The 26,951-nt window shown below is 40.2% G+C and overlaps 1 protein-coding gene across 1 annotated transcript in view; it reads left to right on the plus strand.

Moving 5' to 3' along the window:
- The window catches only part of ryr2a (ryanodine receptor 2a (cardiac)), a 407,989-nt gene that overhangs the window by 250,061 nt on the left and 130,977 nt on the right, over positions 1-26,951 (plus strand). Inside the window, 18 exon segments of the mRNA XM_061810997.1 lie at positions 2,857-2,916; positions 3,136-3,148; positions 3,151-3,269; positions 4,192-4,304; positions 4,417-4,513; positions 10,467-10,573; positions 10,660-10,711; positions 12,316-12,541; positions 12,814-12,893; positions 12,982-13,058; positions 13,230-13,303; positions 18,768-18,848; positions 18,934-19,022; positions 21,392-21,520; positions 21,760-21,864; positions 24,488-24,569; positions 24,875-25,033; positions 25,109-25,263. Of these exon segments, the coding sequence (XP_061666981.1) occupies positions 2,857-2,916; positions 3,136-3,148; positions 3,151-3,269; positions 4,192-4,304; positions 4,417-4,513; positions 10,467-10,573; positions 10,660-10,711; positions 12,316-12,541; positions 12,814-12,893; positions 12,982-13,058; positions 13,230-13,303; positions 18,768-18,848; positions 18,934-19,022; positions 21,392-21,520; positions 21,760-21,864; positions 24,488-24,569; positions 24,875-25,033; positions 25,109-25,263 (1,818 nt within the window).

Below are 26,951 nucleotides of genomic sequence, written 5' to 3' on the forward strand. Positions count from 1 at the left end.
TGTGTCCCTTAGGGAATCCTGTGTGGGAACTATGGCAGGCTGGATTCCCTGGGAGGGGTCTTTTGGTCCCTGTACAACCAGTGTCAGAATTTGCCGGAAGTAAGTTGGATTCATTTCCAGTGAGGTTTGGACTCCCCCAAGGCTGTCCTTTGTCACTGATTCTGTTCATTACATTTATGGATAGAATTTCAAGGCACAGCCGGGGTGTTGAGCAGGTCTGGTTTGGTGAGATTATTATTGCATCGCTACTTTTTGCAGGTCATGTGGTTCTGATGTCTTCATCAAGCCACGATTCCTTACTCTTGCTTGAAGGATTCGTCGTCAACTGCAAAGCGGTTGCGATGAAAATTAGCACCTCCAAATCTGAGGCCAAGGTCATCAGTCGGAAAAGTGGGGAGTGCACTCTATGGGTCAGAGCCGCAAAAGGAGGAGTTCAAGTATCTTGGGGCCGAGATCCACAGGCAGATCAGTTAAAAAAAAATTCGTACTCTCACCTGCACCTGGCTGACATTTTTTTAAAGTCGAATATGTTTGAAAGTCAGATTTTTGAAAACAGTATTGAGTTTTGAGAACAGGTGTTCAGTCATAAACAAGCATTTAACCAGATTTCACACATTTAGTTATGGCAGTGAAAGTAACCTGATACTGCCAGCATTTTTTAAAAACTGAAAATAAACATCCACACAGCAAAACTCAAAATCTTACCAAGTCAGACCCATTGCCTTGTTTTAAAACAGATACATTTGTTTCTAGCTAATTTTCATTTGAAATAATTAGATAAAAAGTTTGGGTTTTCAGTTCAGGGTTTTGGGGGTCTTGCCTCTAATGAGTTTTCATTGGAAATGAAATATTCTGGGATTTTAAGTTTTGTAGGGTATATCAACTTTTTCTTCCCCAATCCCCATGTATGAACATTCACTATCTTGACTTCTCTGATACATGTCATATTGTATTAGATAAACAAGGCAAAAATTCTGATAGCAGTAGTAGCTCCAAGTGCCCAATTAAATTAGCTAATAGCTAAGTAGTATGCACTCGTGCAAGCCCGAGGTGAGTCAATGATTATACATAACAGAGCAATTCAAGAGAAGCCATTTAAGCATCGTGGTGAGATCAACTGTTATTTCATACTGTATATACCTTCGGGATTGTAAATCAAGCAATTGTTTGTTAACAGCTGTGTTTTACGGTTCTGACAATAGGTATGAAGACTATCTGCCAGCAACGAGGTAGATAGTAATTGTGCTACATTTACTCTAGTACATTCAAGTAAAAATTTCCATAAACTGTACTTGTCAGAAGAGTAGTTTACCTAAAGTTTGCCTAAAATTAATCCAGATATTAGTTGGCAACATCGAACGAACACTTGTTTGAGTTTGTTCGTTTGCTTTCATGAGCGTAGCCATGTTGAGGCACAAACACTAGTAACAGTAACACCCCTCCCTTCACATTCTCATGACCTCGCCATATCTCGGAGATTTCAAAATTTCGGCGAGAACGGAAGCCACAAAAGGCAGATTAATCATTAAATGTCGAGTATTTGAATAGCGTTGTGTGTAAACTAATTCATACTTGATCGGCCAGGTACGGCCCCAGCGCAGTGCAATAAACGCAAGTGTTAAAAACACATTCAAGTGGTCATGGCTTGAGGAAAAGGACTTGAACGGAGATTGTTTGAAAGGTCGATAAACCTGGTAAGTCAGTTAAAATCATATGTATATATTTATATATTAACGGCAACTCATTATACTATTAGTATTACTAGATCTATATCTAAGATAGTGAGCATTCTGGTCAAGTGTATCAGTACAACATGATGTAACAAGTTTGAGACTTAAACGTTAATAGTAATTACTACAGATCAACTTCTTTAACATCTTTTGCTGTACGGTGTAGAAATTCTAGGATATATTTTCGTGTATATTCTATAGCTATACGATGATATGTATAATATGGGGAAAAGGACTATTTTATATGTCTTTTTACTGAATAGTTCAATTTATTCTTTTGTCTTGAGATAAGATGGCATATTTTAAGCATATTTTAATGACAAATGGGATTTTGTGCTATCCAGTGATGGGGACACACGGGGCAGAAAATCTGGGCTTGGCCCTTGGGGAACTTAGTTAGGTCTTGGAAATTTTACTTTCAATTTTTGTCTGAATTTGGTTCACAGATATCGCCAAAATGCACCACAGCCATCCATTTAAAAAAAAAAAAAAATTTCCGGGGGTGGGGGGGCATCCCCCCAGAACCCTCGAGCAGGACTTCGCACCTTCGGTGCTTGCATTTATATTTTCAGGAAAGTCCACTTTCATCTCTGTACAAATGACTCTCTTCTTTTTTAGTCGTTTTTTCATTGAGCACTTTCTTACTCTTACTCAGATTAAAATTGGGGTATCTACTTTTTACTTGTTTATTATTTGAGAGTAATTTGAGAGTAACTGTACTCTGACTTGAATACAATATTTGGCTCCTCTACCCACCTCTTCTGATGTACCTTGGTGCCAGGTTGATGTTCCCTTCAAAGGCATTGCATGGACTTTGAAATAAAGTCATAACTTGTTGATCTGAACTGATTTTCATGAGGTTTACTTTTTTTGTAAATGCAAGAGCATATGCTATAACCACTGAACACCCCCTTCCCCAAATAAATTAAATGTATTAAATTAATAATTAATGAAATTAATTAGACAAGTTCATTAAATGGGCTAAGGCAGAATTTGGGTGGTGTAGAGCCCACCCAAAATAGGGCTGACCTCGTCACTGGTCTGAAGCCATGCCTTCAATGATAAAATTGCAAATTACACAGTGCTTGAGCCTTCTGTTTGAAAGGATAAAATGTTATGTTTACAGAAAGATACTGAGGATGAAGTGCGGCAAGTCATTAGAAACAACCTGCATCTACAACGAAAGGTAAAATAAATTAACAGTAATGTTCTAAAATGATGTAACAGAGGATGAATTCTACCAGCATCTTTTTTGTAAAATTATCCACTAAACTATTTACTCAAAATGATGTGATGGATGCACTTTGCATTATTTAGATAACGTGGTATGTGTGTGTGTGTGTGTGTGTGTGTGTGTGTGTGTGTGTGTGTGTGTGTGTGTGTGTGTGTGTGTGCGCATCTAAAGTTGCAGGACCCCGCAATAGGTGGCAAAGAGCCCTGTACAGAGACATTCTAAATAATTGTGATAACACCTCTGACCCCAAGAAGAATGTGGAAAGACTTCTGGACATTGCTCATGTCCTCTTCCACCTTGACCAGGTTATATGTTGTGGCTTACAGTTAATGAAACATAATGAAAATTTGAATAACACAATGTTAGTTCCACAATTATCCTGGTTATTGATATTGCCATTGTATTGCAAAAAGTGAACTTTTTTTATTATAATTTGTATATATATTTTTTTATAAGTACAGATACATGCATCTAAGTGCTAAAACTGCAGTTTTGTTCGGAATGTTAGAAATGGAGTGGTGGAATGGAGCTGAAAGGCAGGTGGTCAAGCAAACAAGACAAGGCAGTAGTGCAGGGGAATCTCCCCCAAAATAAATGCAGGCAGCATGACGTGTGACTATGGAAACATATTGACAATGGAAGCATACACCAGGGGGAAAAAAATAACAGTACCACATTGAACAAAAACGTTTGTCTTAATGCATTAATTTTTACATTATATGATAAATTGAGTATGACATATCATAAGTTTCACATTAAAATGAGATCAATCCATCTAAACGTGTCAGAGTTGACCTTTTAAGGTGATAAATTTCACCCCATAATGCTGCAAATTAAGCAGATGACCATGTAAATAAATGACTTCTTACTATTCCTTCTAATAATGTATCTGTGTGATAATCTGTAACAGTGCATTTTAATTTTATTTTTTTAAAAAAAACTTTCAATGGGAGGTTTGTTAAAAAACATTTCAATCATATTCTGACAGTTGATCACTTAAAAATAATGCTGACTGTCATTTGTATCAAATATTTAGGAAAATCGGAGAAAAAAATATTCATCATAATTTCAAGCAGTGTGTTGTTCTTTTAAGATGGTGTAAAATAGAAAAAAATGTTTTCCTGAGGTATAAACAATCAACAGAAATATTATTTTTTGTTCAATGTCCATCATTCAAGTTACCTGTTTTCACCCATGTAAAGCTTCTGAGTCTTGGTGTCTTTTCAGGTTGAGCATCCCCAGCACAGTAAAAAGGCAGTGTGGCACAAATTGCTGTCCAAACAGAGAAAGAGAGCTGTCGTTGCTTGCTTTAGGATGGCTCCTCTCTACAATCTGCCCAGGTGCATTATATACACACTCGACCACATAGTCATAATGCACGTTGTAAATATTTATATCAGCAGCATGTTACATGGAAATGATTGAGTCTATCCATGATCTCCTCCAATCCAGACACCGGGCTGTCAACTTGTTCCTCCAGGGCTATAAAAAATCCTGGATTGAGGCAGAAGAACACTTCTTTGAGGATAAACTAATTGAGGATCTTGCTGTAAGTTCACATAGCAAACAGTTGCAGTTTTAAAACAAGAGTAGAAGACAAGAGTAGGCCTGTCATGATAATTTCTATATTGACTCATTATTCGATAAATAAAATGGACAATAGTTCTCTGGACTCGATAAATTTCTGGCAGCACGGTGGCTCAGCTGTAAAGCGTTGGCCTCACAGTTCTGAGGTCCTGGGTTCAATCTCAGACCTGCCTGTGTGGAGTTTGCATGTTCTCCCTGTGCCTGTGGGTTTTCTCCGGGCACTCCAGTTTCCTCCCACATCCCAAAAACATGCAACATTAATTGGACAGTCTAAATTGCCCCTAGGTGTGATTGTGAGTGCAGCTGTTTGTCTCGTTGTGCCCTGCGATTGGCTGATTCAGGGTGTACCCCACCAACTGCCCGTTGACAGCTGGGAAAGGCTCCAGCACTCCATTGTGAGGATAAGCGACTAAGAAAATGGATGGATGGATAAATTTATATTGTTATGGTGTGGTAGTGTAGTGTGTAGATCACACAGTGAGCCAACATAGTTGGACGGCTATATCAATCACCGTAAGAGGGGTCATAGAATGCCAGCGGACCGCTAGTCTTGCCAGTATCGGCTCTATCCAATACTCCACAACATTGCTTCATGTGCGGCGCATAGATTTACACAATCAAGACACTTAAGAGAACATTAACAATTGTCTCAACCTAACAACCCAACCTTCCAGCTAATTAGCGAGCGAGTTAAGAAGCTAAAGACCTCATGCTGCTGTGGCGATGTCGTTAAAACATTTGTGCTTAGCTCCATGTTGTTGTGTATATAATATATATAATATGGAAATGTTAACTAATGTATTGAGCTTAACCTCAGTGGCACACATACAACTAGTAGGTGATCACAGGAAACATCAACGTATACTTGATTTACAGGTCACAGGGTCAACTTCAGCAGACCAACCACACAGTAGCTGGGTTGACATGGAGACTTTTTTTTGTCATGGAAGTAATTTCGACTGAAGATCTCGAGTCAACTGTTTATGCAATCTATTTTGATGAGGTGTATAATTGTGCACTACTTTTAAAATTGGAACAGCTGTGTGACATGCGCACTTTGTTGTAAATGTCATATATATCAACATGGAGGTCTGTTGTTTTTTCAGCACACTAATTTGGATTGTATAATGTAAATTTTAAAAATGCTTGATTAATAACAACTTATAAGTAGTTGAAAACAAGATTATCTCATATGAGCTCCATCAGGAGTTGCCATATTTATGCTGTGCGTAAATGTTGAAGTTGCAGTGCGTTTCTGTTGATACAAAGCCTCCGCGTATCTATTCTAAATGGCTATACAGTAATCCCTCGTTTGTCGCGATTAATTGGTACCAGAACCCCCCGTGAAAAGCGAAAAACCGCTAAGTAGCGGGGGTGTATGTTTATGTAATTACCAGAATGTTTAAAATATGTAAATGGTATTTGTACTTTGCATATTTGAGACAAAATAAGTAATTATAAAACCTTGTAAATATATTACATACAGTATTATATATGTATAATATGATTATAAATTATAAGACACCTACTGTATTATATCACTGTATAGTTACCATTCATCACTCAGACACTTGTGCTGGAGGTGCCGCGTGGGTACGAGAATATTTCATCAACAGTAAAGCTTTGGTATGCTGCTGTGATATCACTTCCATTCTGGTCGGGCTGCCGGGGAGTACCAGAATGTTTATTCACCAGCACAGCATTTATACATTGCCCACTTGAGACAAAAATTACGACACCAGAAGTGGCTAGTCAAACAATAAGAATAAAATAACATTTTTATTACAGTACAGAAAGTACAAACGTCAACAACAAATCTCCGCTGCCTGCACATTGTTGTGACGTCACCTCCAGGGCACCGCGGTTACATGAATTCCAACTTGCAGGTATGGCGCCCCCTCCTCACTTTTGTTCGTGAGGAGACTGCAGGATGTGTCTCACTCACTGTCTCCAAATAATTCTGGCCACAGCTTCATGAATCCTCTTTATTTACACAGCACACATGATAAATAAAGCAACTGTGTGACGATAATCAAATGCCAGTTAACATACACAGATTAATGACAACAAAGGAGCATTAAAAGCAATACAAGAGAGCAAATTTGAGAACTTTATGTACAATTAATCAATTTAATCCAACACCCTGAACAAAGACATAACGCTGTCAACAAAATTCTTCAACTCGACAGCTCGTACCAGATTGTCGCACACTTTTGAAAGTTTTCAAACCAACCTTTACCTCATCCTCGAGGGGTTAAATGCTTCATTGCAGCTTGATGTTTACCATATCATTCTTTATGTGGTATGGCACTGATTCATCACTTCGTTATGGCGCCACAAAAGCGTAACTTCTGCGGTCTTTGATCATTTTCAAAAGTTTCACTTTTTTGCCGATCCATCAGTTCCCTCCCCTCCTCTTCTTCTTTGGAACCGGCCCGTTTTTTTTTCCAATCCACTGTCCACAAAACAAAAACAACTTCGTTTTCAGGCAATCCTCTAATTTTGCATCTTTCTCTTCAGCTTGGGTGTTTCGGCAGCAGTTTTAAAGGGGAAATCCAGTGTTTTGTATGAACAGTGTATCCAATAGGTCATGTAATATGTACCCTATTTTTACAATGTGATGTTAAACCCTCTCTCATTTAATAGTGTTTTGAGAAGATTTTTATCGAAAATTAAAAATTTTCAGGTGCGCTGCCATTTTCGCGAGTCACATGACCTAGGTGCGAGGATGTGATGTGTACCGTGCCGCAACAAAGGCTTCTTAAAGTGATTTAGTAAGCACTGTGAAACGACCTGTCTTTTTAGTTTTTTTGCCGGGGGGGTGGTGGTGAAAAAAAAACCGCGATGCAATGAATCCTCGATTTCACCTTCTCTTCTTTTCCTTTCGGCTTGTCCCGTTAGGGGTCGCCACGGCGTGTCATGTTTTTCCATCCAAGCCTATCTTGTGCATCTTCTTCTCTAACAACCACTCTCCTCATGTCCTCCCTCACAACATCCATCAACCTTTTCTTTGGTCTTCCTTTCGCTCTTTTGCCTGACAGCTCCATTCTCAGCACTCTTCTAACAATATACTCACTCTCTCGCCTCTGAACATGTCCATACCATCAAAGTCTGCTCTCTCTAACCTTGTCTCCAAAACATTAGACTTTGGCCATCCCTCTAATGAGCTCGTTTCTAATCCTATCCATCTGGCTCACACTGTGCAAGAACCTCAGCATCTTCATTTCTGCTACCTCCAGTCCTGCTTCTTGTTGTTTCTTCACTTCAGAGTCACTGTCTCTAATTTGTACATCACGGCCGGCCTCACCACTATTTTATAAACTTTGCCGTTCATCCCAGCGGAGACTCTTCTGTCACATAGAACACCAGACACCTTCTGCCAACTATTCCATCCTGCTTGTACCCGTTTCTTCACTTTCTTACCACACCCACCATTGCTCTTTATTGTTGACCCCAAGTATTTGAAGTCATCCACCTTCGCTATCTCTTCTCCCTGGAGCTTCACTCTTCCTCCTGCTCCGCCCCTCTCATTCACACAGATATTCTGTTTTACTTTGGCTAATCTTCATTCCTCTCCTTTCCAGTGCGTACCTCCATATTTGTAATTGTTCCTCCGCCTGCTCCCTGCTTTCATTGCAGATCACAATATTATCTGCGAACATCATGGTTCAAGATGATTCCAGTCCAACCTCGTCTGACAGCCTATCCATTACGACCGCAAACAGGAAGGAGCTCAGTGCGCATCCCTGATGCAGTCCCAACTCCACTTTAAATGCTTCTGACATACTTACGGCTCTCACCGCTGTTCTGCTGCCTTCTAACATGTCCTGTACTATTCTAACATATTTCTTCGCACCAGACTTGCTCATTCATTATCACAGTTCCTCTCTTGGTGCTCTGTCATGGGCTTTCTCTAGGTCTACAAAAACACAATGTAGCTCCTTCTGACTTTCCCTGTGCTTTTCCACGAGCATCGCAAGGCAAATAATGTATCTGTGGTACTCTTTCTAGGCATGAAACCATACTGTTGCTTACAGATACTTACTTCTGTCCTGAGTCTAGCCTTCACGACTCTTTCCCATAACCTCATTGTGCGGTACATCATCTTTATTCCTCTGTAGTTTCCACACTTGTGAACATCACCTTTGGTCTTAAAAATGGGGACTAGCACACTTTTCCTCCATTCTTTCGGCATCTTCTTTCCCGCTAGTATTCTATTGAATAAGTTGGTCAAAAACTCCACAGCCACCTCACCAAATTGCTTCCATACCTCTACTGGCATGTCATCGGGACCAACTTTCTTTCCATTTTTCATTCTGTTCAGTGCCTTTCTAACTTCATTCACGCTTGCCTCTTCTACTAGCCTTGTCTCCCATTTTCTTCATTCATTAACTTCTCAAAGTATTCTTTCCATCTACTTAGCACACTACTGACACCAGCCAACATATTTCCATCGCTCTCCTTAATCACCTTTACTTGCTGCACATCCTTCCCAAATAAGTGTTCACCACTGCCAATTCCATCCTTTTTGTGAAGTCCACCACCATCTGACCCTCAAAGTTCCTTTGCTGAATGCCATCCTTACCCATCACTTCTTCATCGCCCCTGTTTCTTTCGCCAACATGTCCATTGAAGTCTGCACCAATGACAACTCTCTTTCTGTCTGGGATGCTCAGGACTACTTCGTCTAGTTCCTTCCAGAATTTCTCTTTCAACTGCAGGTCACGTCCTACCTGTGGGGCATTGCCGCTAATCACATTATACATCATACCCTCAATTTCCAATTTCATCCTCATCACTCAATCGGATACTCTTTTCACCTCCAAGACATTCTTGGCCAACTCTTCTTTTAAAATAACCCCTACTACATTTCTCTTCCCATCTACTTCATGACAAAATAATTTAAACCCTGCACCTAAACTTCTAGCCTTACTACCTTTCCACTTGAACTCTTGTATGCACAATATATCAACCTATCTCCTAATCATGATGTCAACTAACCCCTGAGCTTTTCCTGTCATAGTCCCAACATTTAAAGTCCCTACACACAGCTGTAGGGTTTGTGCATTCCTCGTCTTCTTCTGCCGACTACGCTGCTTTCCTCGTCCTTTTTTGTCTTAGACCTAGCTTCAACACAAATGAATACGGCTACATATTGGGTACTAAGATTACACAGATGATTTTAGTCCACTGAAGTTGTCTCCAGGGGCGTCCCACGAAGAATGAAAGAAGAAAGAAAAGAAAGAACTAAGGAAAATCTGATCATGATAATAATAATAATAATAATAATTGCAACAACACCAGCAATAATAACATTAGTGATTTACAGTAAAAGCAAAAATAAACAAATGTGAATAAATCAAATGAATAAAAAGTACTCAGGGTGGGGTTTATTTTCATGATTTCAGAGGCATTAAAAAACAATATTATAGTTTATCGTGATAGTTTTGGGGACAATATCTTTAAAAATGTTTATCATGACAGCCCTACAGAAGGACATTTAAATTTTGCTAATTCAGTCTGTGGAATATCATATCATGACTAGATTTTAAAGGAGGCAGATTGCGTACTTTTATCCCGATTTAAAACAGTTTTCTTGTGTCTGCAAAATGTGTTTGTTAATATTCCCAAAGGTTTAAGAATTATAACATACTTTTCCTGTGCTATTTCTTGTTTTGCTCAAAATGGAGGTCGTTGATCATGCAAATGACCCATGGCTCACCCTGCACCATGTGCTGCTGGGTCAGTGTCGAGCACGGCTTTTGTCAGCATGATTACTGAGGGACACAATTGTTTTAAATTATGAAAATAAAAAGTGTGTTCCTCATTGAAATAATAAAAAAGGGTGAATAAATGTGATTAAAAATGTTAATGTGCTCGTTGTTATGTTAACAAGTGCTGAAAATATGCTTCAGAAATCAGGTGAACAAGAGGCATTCGAGGAGATGGAGGGAGTGAAACACATTGACCCCCTACATCAGCTCATCCAGCTTTTCAGTAGAACAGCCCTGATAGAGAAGTGGTATGACACACTAATTTTGCCTGTCCAAACAAGTTTATTTTTTTTTTTGCATAATTTCTAAATCAAATGTTTGTTGACTGTTGAAGTAAACTGCACGAAGATCATCTCTACATGGCTTACGCTGATATCATGGCGAAGGTACGAGTCAAATTTAGTATATCTTTTTTATTTTATATGGTTTATTACTATTGTAATGAGCAAGGCTTGGCCAAGAGGGGCATGGCCAGGCCACTGCTCTGGGCTGTGCCACTTCTGACACCTGTCACAGATGTTTCGCATTAGGCACTGTAATTAGACCAAGCATTTAGTTGGAGCTTTTGTCACTGGTATTTGCTGGTTCGTTGCTTTGTGTTAGTGACTATGCTTCACCGCATCCTGGGTTACTCCGTTACTTTGCCTCTTAGTCACTGAACCTTGTTTCTCATTTTTGGATCCTGCCTTCTTGGACTGTGTAGTTGTGCACCTCTTGAGTTGAGAATAAAACCCACTGAAGATTATGCCTTTACCTGGGAGTCCTGCATTTCAGTCCTCCCCCGCAATGCAGAGTCTTGCCAACTATAGTCCGGATTATACTGTTTATTTTCATGTAATATGATCAATAACAGTAAAGACGTGAAATGAAAAAAAATCTATTTTTTGTTAATTCTGTCACCTTGGTTTTATTCATCATACAGGCAATTTAGAGTTTTTAAGTAATGCATATTTTTGGGATGTGGGAGGGAACTGGAGTGTCCGGAGAAAACCCACGTGTGCACGGGGAGAAGATGCAAACTCCACACAGGCAGGGCTGAGATTTGGACCGCAGTGTGACGGTCTAAGTGCTCCCCCATGCTGAAAAGTCTCCTTGTGATGAATGCGCATGCGTTACTAACAGGGGAACTCTGGGTACGTAGCAGACGCTTACTGGCAAATCTCCTGGTCTCATAGTTCCCCTTCTTGTACATGGAGGGACCTAACATAAATCATAACCTAACCCTAACCTAACCTTAAAACAAAAGTTGATTAAAAAAAGATATAAACATATATGTACGGTCGCTGTGTTCGTCTTTCTGAGACATCCATAGCGGACATGAACACTTGGCGACAAGTTTTCAAATGGCAGATGTTGAAGCATGGATGGGGATGTTTCAGAATGGCCAGAAGTTTACAAAATACACGCGCATGCGCATTACTCACGAAGAGACTTTGCCACACCGGGAGCGCTCATATCGTAACACCACTCCTCAGAACTGTGGGGCAGACACTATTCCACACCTAGGTTATATATGGATACATTTGTCCCTTGCTGAAACAGCCACACTGAGTCCTGATTTCAACTGGTTTTTGATTATTTCAAATTTTAGGCATTCCTAGTAAAGGCAAGCCTGACTTTCAAAGCAAATGGTGTCAGCCCATTGAAATCCACTTTTATAACAGTGATGACAAACGTTTACGTTAATGTTTAATTAGCAGCTTCAGAAAACGTTGGAAATCATGAAACTTAATTTGAGACAAAGCCATTTTGGCACTAAAGGTTTGACATATTATTTTTGAGGGTTTTTTTCTTCTTAGAAACACCTAAGACCTTTTGATGATTAACTACTGTTAATAATTCAAATACTCCTGTCAGTTAAATTAATTGATTTCCTAAAGAACATTTTATGAGCCATGTCTTTACCATTATTGATCAAATTATATTAAAAAGACCCATATATTAAGTCCACACTATGCATTTGTATCTTGTTAAAATTTTCTTTCTCCAGAGCTGCCATGATGAAGAAGATGAAGATGGGGAAGAAGTGAAAAGTTTTGAAGTAGGTTTTCTTTATCATTTGACTTGTTATTGTTATTGCCGGACAAACTTATCCCACCCCCATTTTAATGTCTAGGAGAAGGAAATGGAAAAGCAGAAGCTGTTATACCAGCAGGAAAGGCTGCATGATCGTGGTGCTGCTGAAATGGTACTTCAGACCATTAGTGCCAGCAAAGGCAAGGGATTTTCATTTGTATTCTTCTTAAGTGGGTTTTAAGGTTTATCTGAACAATTAAATAAAGAGCCTGATAAATAATTGCAATCCAATGATACGTAGCCTCCATAATGAGAAACAATCGTGATCCAACACAAACCTTTTTATTTACCGGGACGTCAAGATTCATGGGGCCAAACAAAGTCTTCCACTGCAGTGGGATCTAACACGTGCATTAACTGAAAAGCAAAAGGTGTCTGCGTAAAAACAGTCTATGTGATTCCTTTGAACCAGGTGAAATGGGTTCCATGGTGGCCTCAACTCTAAAATTGGGCATTGCAATTCTCAATGGAGGAAACTCTACAGTACAACTGGTACCATCAGAATTATTTTCCATTATTCTCTCCATACACCACATTTTAAATGTCAACAGTGCAACTAGATTGTCTGATCTTTGGACAGAAAATGCTGGATTATCTGAAGAACAGAAAGGATGTGGGCTTCTTTCAGAGTCTTGCTGGCCTCATGGAGTTATGCAGGTAAACGTTTGTGAAGTAGAACTATGTAAAAAGTTAATCTTTACTGTGAGCTAGTATACATGTATGTTACATTAAAGTACCATTTAACATAATGAATGGACACCCGACTACTTCTATAAACTGGTTTGAAGGTTGTCATTCACTTGTACAATATCAAACTCTCTTTCCCAGTGTTCTGGATCTAAATGCATTTGAGAGACAGAACAAAGCGGAAGGCCTGGGAATGATCACTGAGGAGGGATCAGGTAAAATATATTCCCTATAAATAAATCAGAAAATACTCTGATTGTTACAGTGAAGAAAATACACATTTGAACACCCTGCAAAATTGCAAGTTCTCCCACTTAGAAACATGGAGGGGTCTGAAATTTTCATCGTCCATGGTGAGAGAGATCATCTAAAAGGAAAAATCCTGAAATCACAATGTATGATTTTGTAACAATTTATTTGTGTGATACAGCTGCAAATAAGTAGGTGCAAGTCAATAATCGACTTTGTGGTTGTGCCATCGGACTTGTGACTGCATGTCTTGGACACTCGGGTGAAGAGTGGGGCAGATCTTTCAACTGTTCACCACCTGGTGGTGAGTTGGCTCCGATGCTGTGGGAAGATGTCATTCCGACGTGGGAGGCCCAAACGTATTCTGAGAGTCTGCTGGGAACAGCTGTCAGATTCCCCTGTCAGAAGGAATTTCCACTCCCACCTCCGAAAGAACTTTGCTCAAGTCCCAGAGGAGGCGGGGGACATTGAGTCCGAGTGGACGATGTTACGCAACTCCATTGCTGAGGCGGCCGACCAGAGCTGTGGCCGTAAGGTGGTTGGTGCCTGTCGTGGTGGCAACCCATGAACACGTTGGTGGACGCCAACAGTGAGGGATGTTTTCAAGCTAAAAAGTCCTATTGAGCATTTTTGGGCCGTGGAACTCCCGAGGCAGCTGATAGGTACTGGCTGGCCAAGCAGAATGCAGCTTTGGTGGTCACAGAGGCAAAAACCCAGTTGTGGGAGGAATTTGGTGAGGCCATGGAAAACGACTTCAAGATAGCTTCAAGGAAATTCTGGTCCACTGTCCAGCGTCTCAGGAGGGGGAAGCAGTGCACTGTCAACACTGTGTATTGTAGGGATGGGGCACTGCTGACCTCAACTCAGGATGTTGTCAGTCGGTGGGGAGAATACTTTGAAGACCTCCTCAATTCCACCAACACGCCATCCCATGAGGAAGCAGAGTCTGGGTGCTCCGAGGCGGGGTCTTTTATCTCTGAGGTTGAGGTCAACGAGGTGGTTAAAAAGCTCCTTGGTGGCAATGCTCCAGGTGTGGATGAGATTCGCCTGGAGTTCCTAAAGGCTCTGGATGTTGTGGGGCTGTTCTGGTTGACATGCCTCTGCAACATCAAATGAATATCGGGGACAGTGCCTCTTGGATTGGCAGACTGTGATGGTGGTCCGCCTTTTTAAGAAGGGTGACCAGAGGGTGTGTTCCAACTACAGGGCGATAACACTCCTCAGCCTCCCTGGTAAGGTATTCAGGGATACTGGAGAGGAGGGTCCATCGGGAAGTTGAATCTTGGATTCATGAGGAGCATTGTGTTTTTTTTACTGGCCGTGTAACAGTGTACCATCTCTACATCGTCGGCAGGATCCTCTAGGGTGCATGGGAGTTCGCCCAACAAGTCTACATGTGTTTTGTGCACTTGAAGAAGGTGTTCGACCGTGTCCCTTGGGGAGTCCTGTGCGGGGGTTCTTCGGGAGTATGGGGTACCGAACCCCCTGATATGAGGTGTTTGATCGCTGTACGACCATTTGTACAGAGTTTGGTCCGCATTGTCGGCAATAAGTCAGACTTGTTTCCGGTGAGTGTTGGACTCCACCAAGCAATATTCCCTATAATTTCTTACGTGTCTGAGCAAACATACTAAGGCCTTGAGTGCTCCCTTTGACCACTGTGAGCAACATCAGACGTATGCACTGTGGTCAATCAGTCTCATCCATTGAAGTTACATGGCTCATTAAAAAGGTTCAGATTCTATTACCATCAGAACATTTTTAAGAACAAATTTGTGTTTTTGTTAACATAAACTGAAAATCTCAAAAAATACATTACAATACAAATACATACCAAGCCAACTATGAACTATAAATTTTAAAGGTCGCTTCCAGCTTTGTTTCATTTTATTTTTTTAACCCACAATGATATCCCCGTCTGTTTTTCTTGGTGTAAAACTGAATTATTGCTTGCGGAATATCTTTTGCAATGCATTTTGAAAGCTGAATGATGCTCCCAAGCAGTTTTAGGGGTAATGTTACGTTGTCTCCTATATTTAAAATACATAATTAGCTTTTTGGCCAATGTATCATCTGTGCTTTCGTCTCAATCAGGCTGTGCCAAGGTGGAGTTTTAATATTAGACACCATCTCATCCTGCACTTTCTCCTTTGGCTTCAGACCAGACCTTTCTCACTTAAAAAAGAGAAAATCTCGTCCAGTTTCACCACTTTTTCTTCTATTATTCACATACATGTGTTTGTAATTATGAGTGTACCCCTTTAAAATGGAGGGAGGGCGGTGTCAGGTAAACTAAGAAGTAGAGTGTGTGGCCTGGTGTGGCTGTGCAGCAGGTTTTTGTGAGAGGTGTTTAAAAAAAAAAAAACATGTCAGGCTGTAGTTCACTGCGCTGCATCTAATTTTCTCTGTGCTGATAGTGTGCGACAACTGCGCAAATGCGCACCTTAGAGGGAACATTCCCGCCAAGGCTGCCCTTTGTCACCGATTTTGTCCATAACATTTATGGACAGACTCTCTAGGCACAGCCGAGGCATAGAGTGTGTCCGGTTTGATGGCCTCAGCATGCATCTCTGCTCTTTGCAGATGATGTGGTTCTGTTGGCTTCATCAAGCCGTGACCTCCAACTGTCACTGGAGCGGTTGAAAGCAGAGTGTGAAGTGGTTGGGATGAGAATCAGCATCTCCAAATATGAGACCATGGTCCTCAGTTGGAAAAGGGTGGCGTGTCCTCTCCGGGTCGGGGATGAGATCATGCCCCAAGTGGAGGAGTTCAAGTATCTTGGGATCTTGTTCACGAGTGAGGGAAGAATGGAGCGGGAGATCGACAGACGGATCTGTGCAGCATCTGCAGTGATGTGGACTTTGTACCTGTCCGTTGTGGTAAAGAGGGAGCTAAGTCGAAAGGCAAAGCTTTCAATTTACCAGTCGATCTCCATTGCTACCCTCACCTATGGGCATGAGCTGTGGGTCGTGACCGAAAGAACGGGATCCTGGATACAAGCGGCCGAAATGAGTTTGCTCCACAGGGTGTCTAGGCTCTCCCTTAGAGATAGCGTGAGAAGGTTGGTCAACTGGGAGGGGCTCTTTGTCGAGCCGCTGCTCCTCTGCATTGAGAGGAGCCAGATGAGCTGGCTGGGGCATCTTATTCGGATGCCTCCTGGAGCCCTGATTGACTCCGCGGAAGACATCACTGTGATGTCCCAAGCTGTCTTCAATCAACATCTGACATTGCTACAAGCCAGTGGCCGTGAGGTCCAACTGGAATGGTGCGCCCTATCTGCGCATTTTCATTGTCGTTTATTCATTTTCACTAAACACCTTAACAATGCTCCACTGGACAATTGGCCCCATGACGTTCGTCCATCCGGTCCACGCGTCACCAATTGAATCTGTCCGACTGCTTCATCAGCCAAGACTTGCTTCTAAATTAATTTCGTTTTAATCAGAACCAATATACATTACACCTGTTAAAAAAAAATAATGAATAGTCATACAACTGTGCCAATATTTAATATCTATAGAAGTGCCATTTTGGGAAAGAGAGCTTGTGTCTGTTTTATTTAGTCTAAGTTATTTATTGTTCTGCATTACAATGTCAATGGTCAGTATTCTTAGAATTAAAATTGAATTGTTCTTTAAAAGGATGTACTTGAATTATTATGCTCCAATATGCTGGTTTAGTGGTATTTAAAGTTTATGCTGTAAATTCAAATTATTTTATCTTGTCAAGTGGTACCATGTCTCTTTTTAAATGTGTAAAACTTGAGGACAAAGTGACAGAAAACCTCTAAGTCTCATAATCTGAAGGTTTATACAGGAATGAGGCCAGAAGTCTTTTGTCAAATCCAAACATACATGTGGTGGAATTTAGGAGAAAATTTAAGGAATTCTAACAAAAATCTTCTGGGGAATCATCCAAAGAAAAACAAAACAAAGGACAGACAAACATTGGTAAAGGAAACTGAAATTCTGATGTGAGGGTGGAATGATCTTGCACAGTGACCGTGCCCCAAGTATTTGAAGCCATCGACCCTTGCTCTCTCTTCTCCCTGGAACGTCATTCTTCCCACTCTACCCCTATCATTCACACTCTTATATTCTTTGTTGGTTTTGGCTAATCTTCATACCTCTCCTTTACAGTGCAGGCCTCCATTATTCTAATTGTTCCTCCACCTGCTCCCTCCTTTCACTGCAGATCACAATATCATCTGTGAATATCATGGTCCAAGGGGATTCCAGTCTAACCTCATCTGTCATCTTATCCATCACCACAGCTCAATATGATTGTTTGCACAGTGCTCCTTGAGATGTTTATAGCTTGGGAAATCATTTTGTATCCAAATCTGGCTTTAAACGTCTCAACAACAGTATCTCGGACCTGCCTGGTTTGTTTCTTGGTCTTCATGATGCTCTCTGCACTTTAAACAGAACCCTGAGTAGGTGCATTTACACAGAAACTTGATTACACACAGGTGGATTCTATTTATCATCATCAGTCAATATTGGATCATTCAGTGATCCTCACTGAACTTCTGGAGTGTGTTTGCTGCACTGAAATTAAAGGCGCCGAATAATATTGCACACCCCACTTTTTAGTTTTATATTAGTTAAAAAAGCACAAGATATGCAATAAATTTCATTCCACTTCACGATTGTGGCCCAGTTGTTGTTGTTTCTTGACGAAAAAAATCATTTTATAGCCTTATGTTTGAAGGCTGAAGTGTGACAAAAGGTTGAAAAGTTGAAAGGGGCCAAATATTTTCACAAGGCACTGTATATTAAGCCTCGTGTTGTGGGTTTCCTGTAGGTGTGCATGTGTGTTGTGTGGGTTAGACGGACTGTGCATGCGTGTTTTAGTGTGAGTGAGAGAATACCGAAAGTTGACTCAAGGCAACCGTGAACTGTTGTGTGCCAGAAAGTAAAATAAGTGAGTATACAGCAAGTTGATGCTTTATGGATTCTCCCGCCATTGAACTTTGGAGTTTCCTGCATCTTACGACTACGGACCGGTGACCAGAGTAGGAACGGTTAACACTAGAGAAACCATGGGGTCACAATTTTAAAAGAGGATGTGAATGTCTTGAGTTCTCTAAAGTTAATAGTGCATCCATTATTCACATATTTTCATTATTCATGGGAGTGTCAGGAACGTAACCGCCTTGAATAACATGGGAACACTGTACTACTTTTTCCTCCCATTTACTTGTCTGTATTGCTTTACACTGTGCTGTCTGCTCCAATATTCTGTTCCCTGACTTTTTTTTGTGAATATATCTCTTTGTCTGAATGACTCTGATGTGTGTGTATTGTTTATCAGCACACACATGTCTTTGGAATTACCTACTTTATGTGTGTCTGCATGTATTTCTTTATCTGTAAATCTGTGTTGTTTTGTGCCGGTGTTGTCTGTGTTTTTTTCTCTTCGGAACAGGTGAGAAGGTTATCCAGGATGATGAGTTTACCTGTGACCTTTTCCGCTTCCTTCAGCTTCTCTGTGAAGGACACAATTCAGGTATTTTTGTAATTTCACCGTTTGCAGGGCAACAACTATACTAATTAACGTTCAACTGGAACTTGACCAAATCTGTTTGTTACAGATTTCCAAAACTACTTAAGGACTCAAACAGGGAACAATACAACTGTCAACATAATCATCTCGACTGTTGACTACCTTCTAAGACTACAGGTTGACACCCTTAATTTGTGTTTATAAAGTTAACTTTACGTAATTTAGAGAACAGTTGTTTTTATCATGGGCCACGTGTTAGTTATGGTTGCCCCCAAGGGGTTTATAAAGGTTATAACCACATAAGTAGCCGACATAACATCTCAACAAAATACATTCACCAGTGGTGTAATGGTATGCCAGACAATTACAGTTGAATAAAAAAAATCAATTCAATTTACCAGCACAGTGGATCAGCTGTAAAGTGTTGGCCTCACAGTTCTTAGGTCCAGGATTTGAGCCCGGCCATGCCTCTGTGGAATTTGCATGTTCTCCCTGTGCCTGTGTGGGTTTTCTTCGGGCACTCCAGTTTCTTCCCACATCCCAAAAACATGCAACATTAATTGGAGAGTCTAAATTGCTCCTAGGTGGGATTGTGAGTGCAGCTGTTTGTCTCGATGTGCCCTGCGATTGGCTGGCAACCAGTTCAGGGTGTACCCTGCCTCCTGCCCGTTGACAGTTGGGATAGGCTCCAGCACTCCTCTGACCCTCTTGAGGAGTAGCGGTTGATAAAATGAATGACTGGAGGGATTTTAAATTATTAGATACATATTTGGACTTCTTCTCCTTTCAGGTTGTCCCATTAGGGGTCTCCACCGTGCATCATCCTTTTCCATCTCAGCCTTTATCCTGCAGTTTCCTCTCCAGTGGTAGTGGTGTTGGTGGGGGCGGGATGGGGGGTGGGGGGTCAACATTCCCCCTCCTGAAATGAAATGGACTCAAAAGCGTTTTATTTTTGTAAAGTTCGTGGGGTATTGATTGTTATTTACCTGGCCGGAGTTTTGCTGCTAGTCTGGAGAGCCTGGCAGCTGTGAGAACTAGCAGCAGTCTTCTATAGTGATCCAAGAAGGTGTAAGTTTCGTGAGCGAAAAGTTAAAAATCTTGGAATCACTTTGCATTGAACATAAACAGGAAAAGATATTGATCCGAGTTGTGTTTTAACTAAATTAAAGGCATTTAAAATAATTCAAGAAGCTGGTTTAAGAAGGCAGGGTTACGTCAAGTCAGAACCCAACATTCAGCCAATCCAGTTACGCTTTTTTAGTATGTGACGTCACATGACTAAGAAAGCGTAACTGGATTGGCTGGTTGTTAGTGAATTTCAGACATCGAATTGTAGTAAGTTGAATTTCAGACAGCGAGTTGTAAGCCAGTTGAATCTCAAGAGACTGAAAACATTGCGTTTGAATTTTAAAGGTTGATTTTTTTTTTATATGGCGAATTTTTTAACATTGAAAATTTAACTGAAATACAGCTATTGCAAATGTGATCACTTTGAAATAATAATGTGAATTTTACAACATAAAATTTTCTGCGATATTTTTAATTCAAATTTTGGTGGCACATATTTACTTCCATATTCATTATTTAGGAATGCCATCCATGACATCTTTCGGACCCTAAAATCATGACAAATCCATTCTGAACACAGATCAGACCCAAAAACAATCTCATCAAATGATTTTATAAGATTTAAGATTGTTGTTTGATCCTGAATGTCCAAAATCAGCACAAAAACAGACTGATTATCTTTATATGTGTACCAGGCAAGACATTTCAGCTCTCATTTGAGCTGGCTTCATCTATTTATGCAACAAGGTTTACTTTATTTAGGACAGAACGAGCCTACTTCTGTCTGTTTTGTCATATTCACAGGTAACTTTAAACACAAAATAATGCAAAAATACGGAAACATGTGAGGGACATAACTTCAAATGATAATGAAAAAGGTCAGAAAATAAGAAGAGATAGCGAACTAAAGAGTTAAGTGCTGTCGCATTAATTTGAAACAGAGTTGTCCATTCCTACTGTATGTTCAAAAGGAAGCAACTGTTCATCTTTCCTTAGCTCATTGACATATTCCAATAAGATTAAGATCCCAGAAAGGTTACGCCTCTCGTGACTCTCATAATGTCTAGCATTTTTTTTTTCCAATTGTGTTTTTTATTCATGACAAAATTTTATCTGAGGGTTTCATTGGGGGGCTCGAACTTCAATTCATTTCAATTGGCAAATCTGATTTGATATACATACAAATACATTAAAGTTAGAAGCTTTGTTACAGAATTTATTACATCCATCCAGCCAGAACATAAATTAATGTACCAATAGAATTAATTGTTTTTCATTACTTTTGCACTTTTCCAAGAAGAACCTTTTTGTCTAATCTGGTCATTTTGAAATTTGCTGCTCTTCCTTTCATGTTGTATGCATGTTTTTTTTCTTTGACGTGGAATTTTTATGTGGACCTCTGATTACATTTTAGTTTACTTTTTTTTTTTTTAACTCTACCTCACTTTATCCTATCTGTTACTTGACTCTGTTTTTAGGAGTCTATTAGTGATTTCTACTGGTATTACTCTGGGAAAGATATAATCGATGAGCAGGGGCAGAGGAACTTCTCAAAGGCAATTAATGTGGCCAAGCAGATTTTCAACACGCTCACAGAGTATATCCAGGTACAACCATCTTGAGAAGTTTATCGAACTTCTTGAACGATCTACCAAAAACTATTGTATGTCGTAAACTATCACTGCAGGGGCAGCTTTTAATTTATATAAACACTTATTTGAAATAGAAGTTATCATATGTTTATTCAACAAACATATTTCCAAACAAATTTCTATTTAAAGCTATGCTGACTTTTTTTTTTTTTTTTTTGCTTGTAACAAACTGTTTATCATCCATAATATTTCAGGGTCCATGTACTGGAAATCAGCAGAGTTTGGCACACAGTCGTCTGTGGGATGCTGTGGTGGGCTTTCTCCATGTTTTTGCACATATGCAGATGAAACTGTCTCAGGTATGTTCTGGTTAAAATGGAAAAAGACGCCGATCGAACTTGAAGTGAGGATTTTTAGGATTTTTTTTCCCTTAACTTTAAATTCTTGTAATAGTGGTATACCAGTTTACTTTCTTTATATAGAGCTCGTGCACCGATGTCATAAAATCATGTGACATCGCCATATCGCTGGTCAGGCAAAGCATTGTTGCAAGTTAATTCCGTTGAGACGAAACAAAAAAATTTCATTGCACGACATCCAGAGTTTTGTCCGATACCGTTAAACATTTAGAAGGTGATAATAAATGAAGGCATGTGGTAAAATTAGAGACAATTGGCACAGAGGACCCATATTTAATGCCGAAGTCAATGTTTTCGCAGATAAGAAATTGATGAGAAATTGGACCGTTAATTCGATTCCGCTTGTCTTGGACAGCTGGTTATACACATGTATCTGTTCTCAATCGGGAATAAATCCCACATTGGGATGGACCCACTTGGATATTTTCAATACAAATACCAATATTTAAATACATGACACCTGGTTTTACACAACTTGCATTCATTAACTATGATTGCGAAAAAACTTTAGTATAGGGAGTCGTCTCCTACCATATTGCGGCCACACGTTAACCTCAGTAAACCTCTCTGCGAAAGACTTTTTTTTTAATACGCATTGTTCTCGAATGAGTCAACTTGGCATTTTAAATACCTCTTGGTAATTTGAGATTGAGAAGAATAATTTGTATCTGAAATGGAGTGATTGCTACACAGAGGCATGTGTATTTGGTTGGGCACCATCCATCACGTTTAATTACTGAAATCCATCAATCTTTTCTGGTCTTTTCAGCTGCTATTCTATAGAATGATCTCTTTGAAGGTCTGTCTCGTCTGTTTTGACAACCAACAGCACAAAAGGACTCGGGTGTTGTGAATATTCTGCTTCTGTTCAATGTCACCCACAATATCGAGCAGCTCTGTTTGACCAGCAATTTGGCGCTGTGAAAACAGTGACATCACGTGCACAAGCTCTAAACCGGTATACTTTCTTTACATACCTATATCTTTCGTCAATCTAGTGTATCTGTATCTTTCATCCATACAATATATGCATTCTTTTCTATTCTCGACATTACAGTGTAATCTCGGTTCACAATCTCAATTTATTCCGTGACTTTCGTTACCCCAAATATTTGCAACCGAAGCAATTTTACCCATTAAAATGAAAGCAAAACAGAAAAAGTCCATTCCAACCCCGAAAAAAGCCACAGATGCCTACACATATGGTCAGCAAGCGCAGTGGACGTCCACCATCCAAAGCAGATGCCTACCACAGCAAGGAGCGGATGAGAAGCCCTATATCCATCTCATGCCGCAGTTGAGCAGGTCGCAAAACCAAGCCCCGAGTGTCCCACCGAGCCATTGGAGCCCGTTTGAAAAGACCCACCCACCCACTCTGTCTGCTTAAAGTCCCACTGATACCAAAAGCATGATTTTTAGCATGTTTTCAAATTTTTTAAAAAAGGCAGCTGGAATAGACTCATCGATAGACTCATAGATTTTGACGTATATGGATTTTTGTACCTCCCGCAATGAAAATCCTCTCGAGGGATTTGTTTTGGAGAAGAATCAGGAAGTGACGTTATTAGCAGACGCCCACTCAGGCAGGTTCATATGTTTATACCAGTTTTACCTGCAGGAAGGTAGCTCTTTGTTCCTTCATCCTAGCCAAAATGCCAGCTCATTGTATTGCTGGATATTGGTCGAACACTCGGGAGGATGGATTAACTCTTTATACTTTTCCAAAAGACCCGGTTCGTCATGAAAAATGTATTGCACAGGTGCAAAGGACGAGAGCTTCGTGTGTTCCAAATGACCAGTAGGTGTGTATATGGTTATCAAAAAAAAAAATAGTTTGGGGGGGACAACGTAATCCTTCTTTCGTTGCCCGCGGCGCCAGGCCGCGGTGGATCATCACAGTGCCAGGCCAGGGTGGCTCATCGTGGCGCCGGGCCAGGCCGCTTTACAGCGTTGTCGTCGCTCGCGGTTGAGTACGCTACATACTGTCATACATATTGTTGGGGCATCTGTTGGTTGTTAGAAGTGATCTGCATATCATCTAAATATACCTCGAAACGATATGGTAATATTGCCCCGGTCACTTCACTCAACTGTGAGATGTTCTCTTTTTCAAAAAGAGCTTCCGTGTCAGAAGGGGCATCGGAAAGCAAGAGCTCACCAAAGACCGGCAGAACTGCAATACTATTCAGGCCTTCCTAATTGCACGATCACTTGCATTTTTTCACCTGTTTTGGAGCCACACTGAGAAGTCAACTCATTGAGAACTCATGGAGAGCAATGAAACAAAAAGATATTTATCTGTATGTAAATTATGTTGGGAATGTTCCTTCATACTGTATGAGATAAAGAACAATAGTGTTTTACCAGTAGTTACTTTAACAGTAAGTGTACTGAAGAATAGTTCACAGAGCAAAGCAATATTTGGGTACAAATTTTGAAACCAATTTGTTCATGAGCACCAGTGTTTGTCAACCAACATTCCACTTTACTTGTCTTGAATGGCTATTTGCCTGGAAGGCTGGGAGAAACTTCAGGGTGACATTTTTGTGTTTTTCCCCTACAGGACTCTAGTCAGATTGAGTTGCTAAAGGAACTGATGGATCTTCAGAAAGACATGGTGGTCATGTTGCTTTCAATGATGGAGGGTATGACTGTCATCTTTGTACTCATGGGTTCCATAGACTCAATGGGAGGGAAAATTACATTATGACAGTTATGTATTGATTTACTGTTTACATCTTTTATGCTGTATTGTTTTTAGATTAACATCAAGTGTTGATGTAATCAAATTAAACAAAAAATCTGATTCATATAAAATAAAACTATTTATTGAATTTGGATGCAAAGTGTTGAGAGAGAAGACTGCACAGCACAGTAATGTAACTTACCATCGCTAACCTAACAATCATCTCTCTCGAAATGTTAGTTGTGTTTTGTTTTATATCTGCAGGGAATGTAGTTAATGGGACCATTGGAAAGCAGATGGTTGACATGCTGGTGGAATCATCGAACAATGTAGAAATGATTCTGAAGTTCTTTGATATGTTCCTCAAGATGAAAGATGTCACCTCTTCTGATGCCTTTAAAGAGTATGACCCTGATGGAAAAGGCAAGTCTGTTTTCATAAACTGAATGTGAAGTGTATGATGATTCTAATGGCATTGATTAATGAATGAAATGAAAGGTGTAATATCCAAGAGGGACTTCCAGAAGGCAATGGAGAACTATAAGCACTACACCCAGTCTGAGACTGATTTCCTTCTCTCCTGTGCTGAAACTGATGAAAATGAGCTCCTGGACTATGTCAAATTTGTGGAGCGCTTTCATGAACCAGCTAAGGTAAGAAAAAGATTTTATTTTTTTTCAAAGTGCTTTTCAACCTGTAGTGTGTAATTTACAATGTGCCCCATTTACATGTAAAGCTGGGGCCGCAGTATCTCAGTCTGTATGGACTTGGGCTTTGGGGAATATGGGTCAGAGCTTCATTACAGACATAATGTAAAAATATTAACTAGATGTTGGAGAGACTCTAGTCTGCTTCCTGGCTCCTGCTGGGGTACCCTGAAAGGCATCATCATCACCGCGATAGCTCAAGTTGGTAGCTGTGGCTCAGTTTGTTAAGGGCATGGCCAAGCCACTGCCCTGGATGGTGCCGCCTCCGGCTGCAATCCCACAGCTGCACCGCATTGGGCGCTAATTAGACCAGACATTTAAGCCTTGAGAGTGTCATCTACATTTGCCAGTTTGTTGTGTCTCTGTGTGTTGGACTGCGTCATTGTGCATGAGTATGCAAGCGTTTTGTAGTGCTTCCCTTTGTGACAGCGTTTCTGTGCCATCGTAGTCAGGTCTTGGTTTTGTTCATGTTTCTAAGTTTTGCCTCATAGTCATTGGACCTCATTTCATGTTTTTGGATCTTGACTATAGCCTCGCGTTTTTGTGCTTCCGTGTATTTTGGACTGCTTACTTGTGAATGACTTTAGCCTGGAATAAAACCACCCCCAATATCATGCTCTCGCCTTGGTCAAGTTCCATGCCTTGTGATGATGACACAGTTAAGAGAGCGGGTCATCCACTGACCAAATGGTCGGCGATTTGAATCCTGCCTCCAACTGCCCACTATCAAAGACACTGAACAAAATTACCTCCGGGTCATCATGCAGATCAGCATGGTAAATGAGAAAGTGTTCTCAATCGCATTATCTGGTTAAACAAAGGAGAAATAAAATCTTTTGTTTCAGTCTTCATGCACCTTTCATTCAGAGTCTCTTTACATTAATGCTCCTTTGTGATCTGGTTTGTGTGTGTTATGCAACACAAAAGTACAAATTGGACTATAATAAATTCAAAATAAAATCCCGTTAGTAAGTGACAGTGCACATTGTAAAAAAGGTGGTTGTGAATTCCTTGGGTTCAATCTTTTGAATATTTCTTCAAGTTGGTGGTGTAGTATCAAAGTAACACAAACTTGACTACACAAGGTTCCATTTTGTCAACATTTAAACAAACACAAAGGATCTTTGACAAACTATTACAGTTACTATTTTCTTTAGTATGAATCTAGTGAAGCTCCTATTGTTCCATTTGTCTATCGTTACTTTAATAAACCTGTTTGCGTTAGGCAAACATATTATTAAAGTGGCGATTTGGCTGCTATTGTCTTGAGATTTGGTGGTCTCTCAAGTAATCAGGGTTACTACAGTGACAAAAAAAAAAAAAAAAAAAAAAAAGAAAAGCATTCCGTATGGAAACTGCTTCAACTTTATAATTCTAGCCGAAATCCTTTAATTAGTCTAACTACTAAATTTGAGTCTGGGTGGATGGCGCCTCGACTAGGTCAGTTGGGTCAAGTCTCAGGGTACAGAAAGGTCGGTTGCAGTTCATTGCAGAGCACTTTACACTTTTACACTTGGACTTTAACAATGTATTTTCCTTTGTCATTAGTTTTAGATGAAAAATGGTCTGTGTTGTGTTGTGTCTGAACAATATCTGCTGAGAAGGATATGGAAATTCTAAACCATACTGTAATT

The sequence above is a fragment of the Syngnathoides biaculeatus genome, chromosome 22, assembly GCF_019802595.1.
Source record: "Syngnathoides biaculeatus isolate LvHL_M chromosome 22, ASM1980259v1, whole genome shotgun sequence".
Taxonomy (NCBI): Eukaryota; Metazoa; Chordata; class Actinopteri; order Syngnathiformes; family Syngnathidae; genus Syngnathoides; species Syngnathoides biaculeatus.